Source organism: Ciconia boyciana, chromosome 6, assembly GCF_034638445.1.
Source record: "Ciconia boyciana chromosome 6, ASM3463844v1, whole genome shotgun sequence".
Classification (NCBI taxonomy): domain Eukaryota; kingdom Metazoa; phylum Chordata; class Aves; order Ciconiiformes; family Ciconiidae; genus Ciconia; species Ciconia boyciana.
This window is the reverse complement of record NC_132939.1, coordinates 12,512,553-12,530,177: the sequence shown is the minus strand read 5'-3', so window position 1 is coordinate 12,530,177 and position 17,625 is coordinate 12,512,553. Positions and strand designations below refer to the sequence as shown.

Here is a 17,625-nt window from a genome sequence, read left to right as displayed (position 1 = left end):
AGTCTATAAAATATTTGAAGAATTCTAAGAATATCAACTGAAAGATCATGCATAGCTTCATCAATTAATCAAAACACACTAATACATAGCAATGATTAGATTTTGTTTTATAAACTCCTAAATATACGCAAACAGGTTTCAGCCTCAGGTTTCCAACAAGTGTCAGAAAATACCTTTGTAAGAGTGCTTACTTTGGCTGGAGGAGAACTGTTGTGTTGTGCCTCTTTTGATTGTCCCTTGTTTTCAGGTAATGTTGGCATGGTGGACAGTGTGAAGCACTGCAGGAACTTCAGTGTGGACTAACAGGACCATGCACTGCTGAGAATATCTGTTTCAAGTTAGCCTGAAGGCATAAGTGCTGAGAGGCCTTGTGATCCGCAGGCTGTGTTAGATGCCAAAAATAAAAATCAAAACCTTTTAAAACTCTATGCTCTAACAATGAGATCACTTTACAATAACAAACAGTATTAAGGTTTAAAATTAAAAATGCTATCTTTTTAATTAACTAAAGCTTTCAAGGTCAAGTATAACTTAGTAAATGCATTCAAAATGGACAACCTTCCGTTCTTGTTGCTATTTCCATCTTTCCCTCCATTTTACAGATTTTTTTTCGTTACTATGACTGTTTTGGCTGTGACCAAACTACCCTCTCTAAAAATCCTCTAAGAAGGAAACAGCATCCTGGATATCCGTAATATGCCTTTTAGTAACTAACAAAATCCTAATGCTACAGAGCGTGATCTCAGATCTCAAAGAAAGGAGTAAAACTGGAAACCCAGATGGTGGCACTCTTCCTTTGAGCAAGAGCAAGGCCTAGGTGAATTGTGCAAAGACTTGGTGCACAAGACAATGCTGTGCAAGACACTTCCGAAGCAAAATAGCAGTAATGCCCAAATGGGGGGCGGGGGGGGGAAATCACTGTCTATTAGCTGAGAAAATTCTCGTTATTAGTATCAACGGCAGCTACTGCCTTCACAAGGATATTATTAGCATTAAAGCCTGTACAGTAGTCTGAAGGTTAGAAATGTTAAGTACTAATCCTTATAGCTACAGTGTATGTATTATAAGACTTACTATGACACCTACCGGATAGTTAAGGAACAGTCCTCATCAATAAATCATTCGACTCCTTGGTGGTGCCTACAGATGACAGACAATGCAGTTCTCAGAGACAATCTGGTACACAGTTTCTGTCTGGACTCGTAAGAGCTAACTATATTCCCTTTACAGTTAATTCACAGCTATGTATAGAATGGAGCTATACACTCAAACAGTAATATAACAACTTCAATAGTGTGCCAAGGGGATAAATATACCCAACAAGCATAGGTTTAACCTCCAAAACATGTTATCTTCTCCCTAATCTGAGTTACTAATCTCATCTCAATTCTTTTACTCTTCTGGAAATAAAGATAGATGGAACAAAGAGGTTGAGATGGGGGAATGATTTGAAGTTCAAGGCACTTTGCAGTTTTGTAAGATTAACCTTCTACAGTTTTCCCTTCCATTTCAGGGAAGGGCAAAGAAATGTATTCAGGAACATGTTGGTTTATTGAGGCTGACAAAATTGTCAAAATACTTGTGTCGATTAAAAAAAAAAAGACAGAAAGAAAATAAAAAGAGACACAAAACCATTCACAGGAAATACTGAAGCAGCCTCAATAGTACCAAGTTCCTCACCTCAGCTTTCACAGAAAAAAGTCTGTTGTAAAACCTACAGAATGTGTGAAACTTCAGACTACAGAAGCAGCTAAGACCCATGCTTTTATTAGATTTATTTCCCATTATATTGGAAACTTAATTTTCTCTTTTACTAGAAGAGGAATACAAGGCCACCTCACATGAAATTTAATGCAGAACTAATAGATTGCAAAAATTATCTCTACACAAGTATTAGCGTGTTCAGAAAAAATAATTATTTCATTGAAGTTCTTTGATAAAGATAGTGGAAAAAACGCAGCATATATGACATCATTTTGAAGACCAAGATAAAGACATTTTCTGAACAGTGAGCATCATTTTTTTTAGAGCAGTATATGCTGTAGGAACAGCATGTTTCAAGCTTTTGTAGACATTTTGAACCTGTTATGGGTGAATTTCTAGCTCTACTGCAATAAGCGGAAGCTCATGATTTTACCCACCTCTGACTTCATAGAAAGCTTCCTCTACTCTTATGTGAATAAAAAGAAGATTTAAGAATGTTTGTTAAGGCAAAATATCTTTAAAGTCCCTAATATGATGGAAAACAGACATTTATGATTACATATATTTTAATAAACCCACAGAGATTAGGCAGATAGCAGTAGCATTAAACATCTGTGTGTTTCAACAGTTAAGTATTTTTGTATCAAACAACAGTCACCAATTATTAACAACATATGAAGACAAGACACAAGCTTGGTGACTAAAAAAAGTGACATGGCCTTGCTTTTCATCTCTGTAACAAAATCCTGGCATCCTACGCAATTTCTGAGTTTGCAAGAACTCAAATTCAAACAAAAACAAAAAAAAGGAGAAGATATAAATGTGGCTGTTTATCTAATCCCTCTTAGTGCTTGCCTTATGAATTTATAATGGTTCTGATAGGCTCAACTCAACAGAATGCTGGGCCTGAAAAATCAGGAATGTTTCAAGTCATGGCCAAAAGTGTATTTGCAGTCCTACTTGGAGTTGTATAAGCTATTGCATCAAAATGGTTTACTCCCTATCTTAGCTGAGTTTCTAGTACATACTAAACTTAAAAAAGTAATGCAAGTGATATTGAAACAAGAAAGAGCTATTAAGCACATCAAATTTCAGTTCATTTTTCAGATTTAAAGAGCAAAAGAAAAAACTTTAAAAGAAAAAAAAAAAATCAGCAGGCTTGTCTAAGAATAGAAAAGGACAAATCCCAAGCTGTGTTGTCTTAGAGATGCAGCACAGAAAGTACAGCCAAGGGAGAATGGAGGGTAGAAAGATGAATTTACACCACCTTAACAAACCCCGGATTTGGAGTGGACTGAGTTCAGTCTGTCTCTAAGACAATTAGAACCTTACTCTGACTTCCTTACAGAGCTATCTTGCAATTAGGAAAAAGCTCCAAGTCTTTGTGGTGCTGATCAGCAGGAAAATTTCTTCTTCTGACTTTCCAGTTTTTCCTAACATCTCTCCAGAAAACTCCAGTGCTGAGGACTGTATTGGAGCAGCAAAAGCATGCATATAATTATTCATATTCTGAGGCTTCTTAAAAACAAATGCAGTCTTCGCACACCTTGACTGCACTGCTGCAGTCCTTTAAGGTGCCAAAATAAGGGCTACTACTTATTGGTATTTCAACAAAATGTATAAGGACATAGTTCAATTCATAAGCTGTATGATTTAGAACTCCTGAATGATTACTTTTTTCAATCTAAAATCTTATTTTTAACCTGTGCAGTGTTCTTAAAATCAGTAGTCTAGATCCTTTAAAGACTTGATGATGCTTAACCAGCATGAATATCACATCTTGTAAGAGCAAATGGAGCCACCTTCTTGCTCCATGCTGTGCAATGAGTTCTGCCATTTTCTGTACCAATTACTGCCTTCTGATACTAGTAGGAAAGGCAAAGGTTTAGAAATGATGGAACCTTAAGATACTAGTGAATAAGTGTTCTTCTTCCATCACTGCTGAAGTGACTTTATGCCTATTTGATCAGGCAATGAAAATAGCCCCAGTAAATGTCAGTGAGAGTCAAAACATATAGAAAAAGGGGACTTCATGAGAACACTCGAACAAGAATTAGAGGAGCTTATCTGCATCTCACAAATGTGGGAAGAAAAGAAAGAAATGTCCTTGGAAAAATCTGTTTCCCTGGAAGGTACGGTTTTTTTTCTTCTTCAGTAGAGCATTAGGGAGGAGTACAGCCTTGGAACCTACAGAAATTCGCACCTCTATCTACAAAAACAGCTTACAGCCTTACTGAATCCTGAGCCAAAGTGCAGAGAGCATGACTATCCTGGTTCTAAGCCTGGCTCATCTGCCAGCTGAACACCCTTTGGAATCATGCTGCCATTAGCTTTGCCAGCTTTATCTCCTTTCCACAAGCATAAACATGTTTCAGTCAAAGAAGGAAATTATATGTTAACAATACATGCAATACAGTGAGATACCAACTGAAACAACTGTAATTATTGTCCACGAAGATACTGAAAGGATAGATTAAAAAAAACGAAACCACATCTGCACTTTAGAAACAGCCAAGGTGCATAAGCACATGTTAGCATCCTAGTCACTAAGACAATTTCAAGATTCTGTTGTTTCTTTTGTTAGGCATTGATCAAACTCTGTCTGGCCTACCTCTATCCTATCAAAGGATATAATGAGATTATTGTAGTGTTTTGTCAGAGTAAATGATCCCTCCCAAAATTCCAGTCTTTTAGAAATTACAAGAGCTTCAAAATTACCTTTTAAAATTAAATACTTGTAGAGATTAACTCACATGTCACAAGAAGAGTGGATGTGGGTGAAGATCTACAGTCTTAGTCTGCATGAGCCTTTTGCACCTACAAAATGAGTTTAAAAAAAAAAAACCAAATTACCTATCCTATTCACCAGATTCTGCTTATTCCCACACTAAGATTAGACAATGTAAAGAAAAAACTAAGAAAAAGAAAGAAAGAAGAGCGGATGGAGTGCTTTTAATGTTTTGGTCTGTTATTGTAAACTTACTGCTTAAAATAGTTAGGAAAAAATGATCCCCTGAGCTCAAATTTGTAGTCAGATATAGATCAGTGAATGCAGAGAACTTTCTTTTACCACTGTGTAGACTTAGAGTACAATCTCCAGGAAATGGTGATCTGGGAGCTCTATTCCATAAAAGGGAAAAGTATTTAGAGGCCCTTGGCTTTCAGTGTTTTCTCTCTGCAACTCATTTTACCATAGTAGAGAAAGCTAAGTATAATCAGTTAACTTACCCTCTCTGAGTCAAGGCTGAGTACTGTGTTAGTGAAAGCTTAGATAAAGGTGCTTTACTCCATCTCCACTGATAGCTTGGCAGTTGGCTTCAAATGCTCTGTCATGTCACAACAAGGATATATATAAAAAAGCAGAAATAAACAGTTAAGAAAGCATTTTATTAATGCTTCTTGACCTCATACTACCCGTGGTCAAGTCAAGCAACTCTCATTTGTCAACAATGGGAGTTGCATACTCATGAACACAGCTGAACTGCACAATTCTAAACTGCTTTTTGTAACTCTTTTCTTTGTTGTCCTGCAAAGCGGTTGTAAAACATTACCATACTAGAAAGGTATCTTTTTGTACTCCTTTTGTATAGTGTAAAAGCATATGGAATTTATGTAGCATTTTGAATTAGGTTTTGCAGCTTTGAAGTACTTAAGAAAGACTAAACTTAATTCATTCAAACCAAGTGTGAGCAAAACAGGGTGTTTTTCTTATGTATGTACCACAGAATAAGTTTTCAAACACGAAGCATGGTTATAGCATTTAAGATACACAAAGTTTGTTGGCATACATTAGCTATGTCAAAAATTTTTTAAAAAACAACACCACAACAAAACAAACCAAACAAAACATATAAAACCAGATCCAGAATACCTTAATAGAAAACCTTTAATATTTTGCACTAGGACTTCAAAATTTTTTATATAAACATTCACTGGAAAAGAAAAAAACCAAAACCACAACTAAAGCTGACTCATTTACATTCTTACCCTATGTGACAAGAGATGCTACATGGAAATTGGAAGACACTTTCTTTATTGTCTGCAACACAGAAAAAAATTGACTGTTTCCTACCGCATCTAATTTTTATGACAAGAGAGTGGTTTCTCATATTAAATACTTAAGTTTGTAAGATATTAAGATACTGCTTCAGTCAGTTTACCAAAACACATAGTCATAGCCCCAGGATTAATATAAGGCATCTCTGTGATAACAGTAATGATCTGAGTTCTGCCCACATTAATATCCATACAACTGTAAAAGGTAAAATCTGGAAGACAAAGTGGTCTTTCTGTTTATAAGATACAGAACAATACCACTGGGGTGTGCAAAGTGCATGCAACTACCACGTGAATTCAGAGCATCTGTTTTCATTCTGAGAAGTATTGAGATTAATTCCTGAGCGACTTAAATAATACTTCTTGACAATCGGAACACTTCCAGGTTGCAACCTCAGAGACAAGGCATAAATGTGAATAATTCTGTCACAAAAATATTTTAAAGGAAGAAACTAACAAAAGTGTAAGAAGAATACTGCAAATGTCCTCCAGCTTCTAAAAAATTTCTGTGTCTCAAACTCAGTGAGTAGAGTCTTCCTCAGGACTACAAGCTACCCATATAGGACTTGCTTTACAGAGCATCATGACAGGAAAGACTCTCCTTTTCTGCCTCCTGTTTTCCTCATAGCTGAGGAACACATAAAACTTGGTGGTTTTCAATAATCTGCTTGAATGAAAGAAAGGAAAAAGTTAGGTCAGGCGGAAAGTAAAATGTTCTTCTGATGCATTCCCAGCCTGATCTGATTGGGAGCACTCAGGAGAATATCTCTAGTAATGGCTCGTTATGACACTCTGAGACTGAAAAAGGTTATGACACGCTGAGACATAAAAACGTTATGACACGCTAGTTATGACACTCTGCTGAGACTGAAAAACAAAAAGTTTGGGGGTGAGAGGTGATGCTGGTCCATTACCAACAAGAACAACTCCTACAACAAGGCATTTGGTTTGGTTATGTATCTAAAATTTTGTATCAGAGTTTAAAGAAATCCGACAACTAACTCCCACAGAGTTTAACGGATAATGTTTTCTGGGTGTTATGTACTTAACTCCAGTAGGATCCATTCTGGTCCTAGCTTTAGGCTTTTCCCTGATACATTAAGAGAAAAATCAATTGGATCCAATTTCACTCACAGACAATTATTTTAACATAGTTAAATGGAAGTTTAAGACTTACTAAAAGATCACAACTGTATCTGAAAATAGCATTTTTTTGCTGTGAAATACTATCAGCCAGCTTCATTTGTTTTAGCAATAGTTACAATTTTTGTTTTGTTAGCAGTCAGTGTTTAGGTTTACTTCTCTTACAGCAAAGCAATTGGAGGAGTGGCTTACAATCTTCTTTTTGCAAGAATTCTAGGCTGAATTTCATGCTGCAGACAATCAGCAAACAACTGAAGAATGTACGTATTTTAGAAATATGGAGGAGCAGCATTTCACTAACTTTTTAGACTACTAGACCCAGATTAAAAAAAAGAAGATAGGTTTTTCTTTTAAGGTAAGTGTATTTTAGGCAGCCTGAAAGTTTCCTGATTCCACTTTTTTTAGGGGCAATTAGGAATTAATATTGCATGAATCAAACTTTTATTAATTACTTTGGATGCAAAGTCTTTGTTTTCAGTTTCTGTTTTTATTTAGCACTAAAAAGAATTTAAGGAAATGAGGTTATAAGTAGCATTACCTCTCCATGAAAACAAATGGTTTTAAGAATTGTATACAAGTTCACAAAAAATATGTTCTGATTCATTTGTAGTTTTTATTCATTCTGGGCTTTTCTTTGAACTAACTGGCTTAAGACAAAATTCCAATAACATAATTTTATCTGGTTAAGTATGTGCCTAAGATACTGGACGCAGCTCTTGTATGGAAAGGACAGCCAAAGGGAGTTATGGGAAAGGACGGATCTGTGAGGTTCTTAGAGCAGAGGCTTCTCCCCAGTCATGCCACTGCAAGAACCTGGCACTCCCCACATCCCGTGCTCGAGACAACTGTGGCAGGAGAACCAAAGGGAGGTGGCACTTCCCCAGGGATTCCAGACCTGAAAGCTTGTACCCATCAATGGCTCGCGTCCAGCATGAACTACAGTTACATTAACTGGCAGCTGTTTCCAGGGTCACTTTTAAGACATTCTCTCCAGAGCAGAGAACTAATATGGCCAAGGACTCCATGGCAAAAGAGAAAACAATGCATGTATCTCTTTCCTTTCCTTTTTTTTTTGGCTACCTACCCAGTCTGTTTTGTTCTTTTATTGCTCTCCAAGTACTTATGCATATTTCTTCGCCAAAAGAAAGGAAGCTTCTTCAGAAAGTAGAAGAAATTGAAGTGAATATGAAGCCATATGTTCAATCTTTCAAAACATAATAGTGAAAGCCACCTGTATATTTCACTGAGCTTACTAAAGGTTTATGCTCAAATCCTTTTTTAGAGAAAGCTCTCCAACAATGAACGAGTTAGAGATTTAGAATTTTAATTACAATAGATCCTTTACCTCACAGGAAATTGTCTTCCAAAGCCACATAACAAACCTTTGCTACACGTGAAGAACAAAGTGCACAAGCATGCCAGATGCCAGACTAGGTCATGAAATACTCATAACTGCCTAACAGATCTTACCATCCGGTATAGTAAGATATGACATTTTTTAGATATGCCTCCTGCATTTTAAATTTCAACTAATCACTCCTACACAAACTTGCTTTTATCATTTCAACAACTGTTTCCCTTTTTTTGTGTAAAAAAGCCCCAACAAAAACAAACACCACAAAAAACCCCAAGCAAAACCAAAAAAGCCCCCCCCACCCCCACAAATCCCCCCAATGTGAAAAAGTCCCACCACTCTACAACTCATAGATAGCTGTTTCCATAAATTCTGTTAACTTGCAAACAAAAATTTTACCTCATCCTACTTCTTACTGACCTCATTTTTTTTCCCGTCAGTGGGCTTTCAGCTAGAATGACAAGAACAAGACAACAAGCAGCAGAGCTCAGCCAGATGGCCTCCAGGAAACCAGCTGGGCTGAACTTTGGGGTACTTTAAAATATATATATATATATTTGGTGAAAAAGATAGTACATGAGATATTAAGGAAAAATTAGGCCCTGATTTATTCAGTATTATGCACAAGTTAAAGAATTTAGCCTGCAGTAGCAAATCTGATGATCAGAAGACTGTCAGATCTCTAGGCAGAGTTGATATGTTTCTTAACTGGCAGATTATTTTTGATAGACTTTAAGGAAATGCAGTTTAAAGAAAGAACGTGAACGTGGATTGGGTGGATATTTGGCACGGAGAATAAGGATTTCTAAGCATAAGGAACAGCATATAAGAAAGTGTAAAGATAAGAGTGGGAGAACAGTACGTTAAATGTCACTCAGGAGGGTAGTTCAAAAGAAATCTAGAGCTAGGAAGTATCTAGACAAAAACCTATTGTCTTACAACATAAAGGCAGTGACCTTAAAATAGGAGAAAATCCAAAAAAGTTGAAAATGATATGTGAGTAAAAATTATTGCTCTCTTCCTCCTCCTAAACAACTTACTATTTGGAAGAAACATGCAAATTTGTTTAGGAGGCAGCATCAATCTTTGTTCTGTGGTCATGAAAGACTCCTCTGATGCAGAACCTGTGCATTAATAAATCACCCAACAGAAACTGCTAATGATAGTAGTATTAAAAATACCAGGAAATAATATTACCACCAAACATGCTTTTGCCTAAATGGCATCATGTACTCAGTAACACAGTCATTTGGGTTTCTTTTTCTTCTACTCCTTCTCACAGATTTGGAGAAACCTAGGTATGTTTCTGCTGTCTGGACGGCATGTATTATACATCACATTCTAGTTACACATTTATTTTTGTCTATGATGTAGGCAGAGTTGGGAACTTGAGACGATATTTTCTCAAATTGCCACTTGACTGTATTCGTAGTTAATGTAAAAAGAGAACAAATTTGCTTGTGGGGAGGGGAGATACAAGATCAGGGAAAAAAAAAATTCGTGTCCTTTGGTGCCGATTCATTCTCATTTAAGAAAAACGTTAAGGTTGTTAAGTGAAGTAATATTTTCAAATGCAATTTTTACATATAAACATTCTATAAACTATTCTGTTTTCCAGGACAGCTCGATATCAACTTCATATAACTTGGAAAGAACAGCTACGAAAGGCCTAACTTAGAAACATAAACAAGTTAAAGGCAATTAGGGCAGAACACTATTGCTTAGTGACCTAGGAGTCCTGTTGCTAGTCAAGCAAAAAATTTTCCAAATGAAGAAATTAAACAAAATTCTTTCTTTCCCAATTACAAAGGGTAACCCCAGAGGGCACACTTTGTTGAACAAACCAAAAATAAATAGCTTTCTTTGGGATCCTAAAATGCAATTGTGGTCTTTCAAACAGGGAGATTATACTCAGCTCTCCATCTTGAATAGATAAATAGCAAAACAGCAAAATAAGTATTTTAGTCTCATTTTATGCTTCCTGGACAAAATAAGATGCAAAGTTGCTTACTTGAGTGACACATGTACAAGTTTTTGTTTGCATTGCAAAAATCAACACACCCAAAAGAGCATGAACGCATGTCACTTCCTTGTTTATGAGAAAAGAATTACGAATCCAATTCCACTGAGTTTTTTTAAATATTGCTGTACACCAGGAAAGGAATAACTATAGTATCAACTCATTCAAATAATCAGCCATTGTGTGTGCTTTGACTGCTGACTGCTTATTTGACTACAGTTAACTTATATGTTACGATATGATGGCCAGGCTGGAGGATCAATTCCCAGAATTAAGGAATTCTTCAGGTTAGAAGGTCATTTGGACCAACCTCCTCCTTGAAGCAGGGTCAGCACTGAAGCAACTAGACTAAGTTGTTTTGGACTTTGTCCAGTTGGAACTTGAAAACTTCCACAGACAGAAATTGCTGAATTTCTGGTAGGTCTGATCCAGTGTTTAATTAGCCCCACAGTAATTCCTCCCCCCTGCCCTTACATCCGGTCAGAATGTCCCTTATTGTACTTTATGATCATTGTCTCTCAGTCTCCTGCCATGCACCTCTGTAAAGTGCCCGAATCCACCTTTTTAGTAACATCTTCTTAAGTATTACAAGACTGCAACTAATTTCTTCTCCAGGCTAAGCAATACCAGTTCGTTCCCTCAGCATCCCCTCACAGGATGTGTGCCTCCTGACTACCATAGTGGCTCTCCCTGGATTTGCTCAAGCTTATCAACATCCTAGGGGCCCAAAACCAGATGTGGTAAACCACATCTGATGAAAATGTATTCCTACTCATCCTCCACATCTAAGAAATGAATAGATAACCGGATATAAATGGATAACATATAGTTATTCATGGATATAATGGATAATAAATAGTTCCTCAAGAAACTTCACTTGTAATGCTAGGTGACATGTAATGCCAGTAGTATGAACTGACTACATTATTTGAATCTAATTATTCAGCTGCTTTTTCCACTGATCTGGTAGTTCACTCATCCAGGCTGTAATGTCCCAACTTGGATACAGGGATGCTGTACATTAGATCACAAGAATTGCTGCTTTTGCTAGAAACAGTCCAATTTTATCCCTAGATTACACGTTGATTCTGCAGGCCTAGCTGTCTGAAGAAGCAAAAAACAACATATATACCTCTTGCCTCCTGCTAACATATGATACAGAACTGTGAATAAGCAATAACATTTTGTAATGCTATATTTTAGGCTCTTTTGCTGGAAATAGAAACAACTTGAAAGCCAGCAGCTACACTAATTTCTCTTATCAATATCTAGCTTCAGAAACAGGTCATAATAATTAAAAAAGATTAATCATACAAAGGATAATCGTTCATTTCAATATTATCCAAAGCAGGGGGCAGGGGGAAGTTCTCAGTGTCTCATTCAGGTGTGATCTCAATGCAGAATCAGGGCCAAAAGCCCTGTTCTTGCTCAAAAGATCTATTAAAGCAATACAAGATTTTGCAAACATACTTTGCAGTAGGTCTTTTGCCTGTATTGCTGAATTATCTGCTGTTTTCTGTGGGCTGTGATACTCCTTGCTACTGAAAGTATGCTTCTGGGACCATATTAAAAATATGCTGTGAGATACAAAAGATGTAGTCACACAGTATTATTTTCACCCTATGAAGTTCTTACAGTAAGCATTCCCTAAGTGATTTGTTTTTCATTTCAATTTAATTTTTAAAAGGTGTGATGGGAAGAGGCAGCCTATTTACTGGACAGTTCAACTTATGTACTATATAAAGTCAGATTTTCAGTAGTTTGGAGGAAGCTTTTTTTTGTACTGGGATTTAAAAACAAAGACCCACAATATCTAGAGACAGAGAGACCACCCTGTTACTGCTGAATTTAGCAAAGAAATTCAATGTGCATTTTACTGGCCAGGTTAGCAATGGATTGGATGACTCTCTGATGAGGTACATATATTAGCTGAAACAGCAACAAATCCCTCAGAGTTGTGTGTCCTCTTCAGCTAATTGTGCTAATTGAGACAGTTATGAATTTCAAGGTGAAACCAACAAAGAGTATTTGATTTAATAATTTGAGGGCTGCATAGGTATCCTATGAGACAGGGATGATGTAGTAATTAAGACTGAGGTAAAATAAATACTCCAAACTCCACACATTATGCGGAAATAGCATGTTAGCACAGAAACTCTTACATTAGGCATGCTCATGACATGGCTGTTCTTATACAATAAAAATAATCATTTGCATTCTTTAGAAGGGTATTTCATAATGCAGCCACAGCACTGATTTAAACCTCAGTCATAAATAACATTTGGTGAGTTTTGTGAGATGAACCCTTTTGCAGGCAGCCCACATTATGACTTTCCATACTTTGTTCAGACTTCCGATCTGAATTAGTGCATGTTCCAAACTCCCAATGCAAACAAGTCCTTGAAATAAAAAGATTCAGGGCAGCTGAGTTCTCACTGAAAATGTTAATAGAGCAGTGCATCATATTAGCATTACAACTAACTAACTAAACAGGTACTTCAACGGAGTACTTAAAAGTAAGGTTCTGCCTACTGTCCCTAGTTTGAAAACAGCAGTATCCCAGGAGGGAGACTTAATCTCAGGTAGCACTTGCAAGCCTCTCTCAAGTAATCTCTAGCTGTATCTCTGACTCGAGGAGTTAAGTGTCATGATTCTCTCCTGCTCTTAGATGCCAAACCGAGCTACTTGGCCTGAACTATATGTGGCCCGATCAAGGAACAGGAAGTCCACCAGAAGGAGACTTCCCAGTGGCTGCAGTTTAGCCCCCACAGCCAAAAATACAGGAGAAATAATTTGCCCTTGTTTTATCCTTATTTGACATGCAGATGAGGTAGTTTCAGGAAAAATAAACCTGAGCTCTTTATTTTAATGTATGGAAAAGGGAGAAAGCATACTACTTGTCACTTCAGAAAGAAGAGATTTGCTGACTTGCAGAAAGGATGGTCAGAAAATTAAAGCAAACAGTTGTTTGTGAGAAAAGAAAAGCAAGTTCCCATTTCCTGTGTTCTCAAAGCTCTGCCCTTAGGTTTAATCAGAATCCAAAATGAGAGACAAGAGATTATTGCTAGTACAAAACCCAAGATACTCCAGGGCTGCCTTTCTACTATATCTATCATATAAAGTCTCTACCTACAGAATCCCAGGATTGGGAAAACATGGTAATGCAAAAAGTGACAATTCAATATTTTATTTTGCCAGTGTCCTTAAAAGTAAAGAGCTCTCTTAGATCATCCAGTCCAATAGCAGTGTGATCATTCTATACTGCTTGACCTTCAAGATATTAACACAGGACCCAAAGAAGAATTTAACCATCTACTGCTGGTTTCCTCACTTTGAGGAAACACAGATGTATACTGAACATGGACTACATTGAAGTCAGCATTTTCAAATGTGCAACATCAAAGCTAAGCTCCTGAAACCAGATTTAAGTGAATGAAGTATATAATTCCTCTTACTTTTAAATCCTTCCCAGCAGGATTTACAGGTATTCATATGGAAGAAAATGAGGCCCATTTTGATTACTGGCTAAAGTTCTGCACGCAGGAGCTTTACAATTTGCATTCTAATTTGGAAACTATCCGCATTGGCTTGCAGCTGCTAGAAAGCATGGTAAGAAAAACAGTAACTTTTCATTTTCTGTAGAAAGCTACCAAATACAAAACTCTAAGTCTTTAAGAACAGATGGTTTGCTAACGTTATCTTTGCGGTTTTCAACGATTGTTCTCCCAAACTGAGAACTAGGAAAGTTAATAATAAAGATCAAAGCTATCTGAACAAGAAAGTAATTTTTATGGATTGACTGGCATGTACTGTACCAAAAAGCCACATTTTTCTGGGTAATTAGACAGTTCAGAACAAAGCTTTGAGGCAAACAACAGCTTTGCTCTTCTGGAATAGCACAAGCCAAATGTAGCAAAATGTTCCTCATGTCCAATTTGTCAAAATCTTTCCCTGATAAAATTATTTAGCCAACACCATTCCATCACTGATTATATCCAGGAGTTGATCCAAAAACAATGTACCAGCTTTATGCACAATCTCATCTCATCAACATCTAAAAAAGCCCACACATTTATTACGGTTTTATCAGTGTTGTGCACAGGGAGCCCCTAGCAAAGAGGTGAGCTTAAACCAGAGAATTACTTCTGCAGGGAAAGAGAATTATAGACTTTGGGGTTTACATTTTATATACTAGGTTTTCAAATTTTGGCCTTAAAACGTAAAATGAAAATGGGAGAGGTGAAGAGGGGCTAAAAGAAGCCAAGTTACTCATGGAAGAAACTTTAAAAGAGAAACAGGACATATCATGGGGCAAGATTTGCAATAGAAATATAAAGATCCCACTCCAGTTCTCTGTGTCTCTTCCAGAGCACACCATCTCTACAGTAAGAGCAAGTGAATAAGGCACATACTTGCCTTTCAGTCATCTCAGTTTGCAACCAGTAGTTTAGCTCAAGCTGCTAATGATTGAGGTTGTATGACATGTCCTGTTCCATTGTAGCTGCTAAAAGTTTGATAACTTCTGGGAGAGAAGCAAGGTGACAATGTGAGGGAGGAGCAGCATTCATATCTTGATACTGAGCTAAATCTACCAGAACTCATCTTTCTTAGCTCTGTTCCATAGCGCTTTATCAGCTATGTTAGAATTCAATATTGCTATTGTCATTACTGTCTTAAGAAACTGTGATGTGTATCTAATTATGCTCATTTTATAACCAAACAAAATGGTATTCTGTATTTGTCTACTTATAAACAATTTGTATACAATAAGTATATAATCTGTATACATTGAGATTTATTATCTTACCATTTTTTATTCTTTTATTATATTGAATAAACTAAACAAAGTTATATTGAAGTAATAGAATGTGGCTACTTTATTTTAAATTTGAAACAGTTGTAGAAAGTTATGGAATGAAAAAGATTCAATGATTCTAATATATTATGAAATAAAAAATACAAAACAAAGTAAAATATTTAGAAAATGTGTCTTAAAAGAATTGTAATTTTAACAATACCATAGAACTACACAGATAAGACTATCTAAAATAGAAGAAATGCTGAAATACCAATGCTTCCAAAGTTTTATTATTAATAAAATAATATTTTGAGGTTTTAGAATGCCTCTGAACAACAGTCTGGCAAACACAGAGACAAAAAGCTGCACATTAACTACCTGAGGTAGTGGAGGGCAAATAAAAAACCTTAAAGAGACTGAGATAAAGGCAAAGAGTATAAACAATGGAAGATGCTCATTCTTTCCAAACACCACCTTCAATATTTTGATGTTGACCTTGAAGTGCTTTGCTATTATGCCAAAACAAAACAAATCTCTCGTTTGAGGACTGATTGCTTTATAATTTTATTATCACTTAAGGCTTTCATCTTCGTTCCTATCTTTAAGATAACAACTGTCCTACATAAGAAATTAATGTCATATTTTATTACTAAATTGATGCAGATATGAGAATGATAAATTAACACAGGGCTGTACAGCATTCCAAACTTTGCTATTTCATTAAATTTCTTTACAGAAGTCAACAAGCATTTTAATACAGGCAATATGTATTTTCAAAGACAGGTTTCGACAAAGTTCTCTACCAAACATCTTAAGGAAACTCTGCTCTCACAGGACAAGAGGGAAAGACCTCTTGTAATTTAAGGAAGAAAACAAAAGGTAGGAGTTACAGGTCCGCCTTTCTGCTGCAGAGATTGCACTCCCACAGGGACTGTGGTGTTCAACACAGTCATGAAGAATCTGGAAAAGAGGGTGTGTACAGCTGATTAAAAGATGAGATGGGATAATCAGATCTAAAGCCAGCCAAGGCAATTTATGGGATACCGAGCACCTGAATGATAAAATGGCAGATGAAATACACTGCTGAAAAATGCAAATCAATGCACACAGGGAAAGTTAACCGTAAAATATATTTAGCTAAATCAGAACACATCATTATGTTTGACCAGTCAGGAAAAAGATCTGAGTCATTTTGGATAGTTCTCTGAAAAGAGCATTCAGCAGCAGCCAAAAAGGCAAAAATGTTAAGAATTAGTAGGAAAGAATTGGGAACATAAATTATGAGCATATTATACCCAAATCTTCAAAACAGTTCAAATCACATCTCAAAAAAAAAAAAGGGCAACATAAATACAAAGGATATATAGAAGAAAAAATGGTCAGAAATTGCAAATGGTTTCCATGCAGAAAAGACTAGAGCACTTCAACTTGAAAAAGGGACACTTCTGGATAGAAACAGCTTAGAAATTTTAAAAAATCATGAGCAGACTGGAGAGGGTGGCTTATTAATTGTTTACTCAAAATTCCTCTCAGTACACAAGGATGAGGATGCGAAAAACAGTTATTAGGCAACAGTTTAAGTACAAAAGAAGCTCCTTCACACAGTATATAATTAAATAATTGAATTTGTTATCACAGAAAATTGTAAAATAATTTAAGCATATAAGTGAGTTCAAAAAGGGATTAGATGCATTCAGAGGAGAGGTACAGTGGTAGTTATACAGCCTCTGGAAAGCCCTAACCTGCAGATGGTTGAAAACAGTGATGGTTAAAGAGTGTTCCTGCTTTTGGCATAACGTAAACATGATCCTCATGTGGGATCAGGTGAATAGTTTGCATGACCTGGATATGCAGTTCTAATGTTCACTGGTGGAAGCAGGTTCAATTTCTGAAATAAACTGATTTTGAGAAAGTGGACAAAGGAAAATTGCCCTTATGCCCATTATGAGTAATTAGCAATGCTGAAGGAAGGGATGGATAGAACAACAGAGAGAATAAAGTAATGGGAGAAAGACTTTTTCTTACATTTTTCTAGTCAATATGAGACAGTACATGCTAAGACCACAGTCAGGACTAAGATCCTGCTGCCAAGGATGGTACTGTGCTGGATTCCTAAGTAGCCTTGAATAAGTAAACATATCTCAGTCTGAAGAATGTCTGGCATCTCCCTGCTTTGTCACGTTTTAGATTCCTGCATATGAACAAACTTCAGATGTTTTTAAGAGGCTATTTGGGTGGCAGGCCGCTGAAAGTATTTTCAGTTCTTCAAGATTCATCATACAAGAAGTACTGGATTTCACAGGAGAAAAGACAGTGAGCCAGCACTTTTCAAACTTAGCAGTCTTACATACACATACACACATTTGCTTGCACACACACTAAATGACATTCCCAATTTTATAGCCGTATGAAGAAAATTCCATTTGACTGCAATACTATTAAATAGAAGACACAGGTGAAAATCAATATAGAATCTTCTTGCCCTCCTTTCCCCAGGAGATCAAGAAACTGAGACACACATGAAGGTTTACACACCCCTTGGTTACAAAA

The 17,625-nt window shown here is 36.5% G+C and overlaps 1 protein-coding gene across 5 annotated transcripts in view; it reads right to left on the bottom strand.

The window, feature by feature from the left end:
* IRAG1 (inositol 1,4,5-triphosphate receptor associated 1) overlaps positions 1-17,625 on the bottom strand; it is a 126,233-nt gene that overhangs the window by 44,928 nt on the left and 63,680 nt on the right. For 4 of the 5 annotated variants that reach the window (XM_072865326.1, XM_072865328.1, XM_072865327.1 and 1 more), the window contains 4 exons: positions 4,933-5,030; positions 4,458-4,521; positions 1,087-1,140; positions 192-382 (listed from right to left, as the gene is read on the bottom strand). In XM_072865326.1, the coding sequence (XP_072721427.1) occupies positions 192-260 (69 nt within the window). In that variant the 5' untranslated portion in view covers positions 261-382; positions 1,087-1,140; positions 4,458-4,521; positions 4,933-5,030. Of the gene's footprint in view, positions 1-191; positions 383-1,086; positions 1,141-4,457; positions 4,522-4,687; positions 4,760-4,932; positions 5,031-17,625 lie in introns of those variants that run through there. The other variant, XM_072865330.1, reaches the window with a different exon arrangement.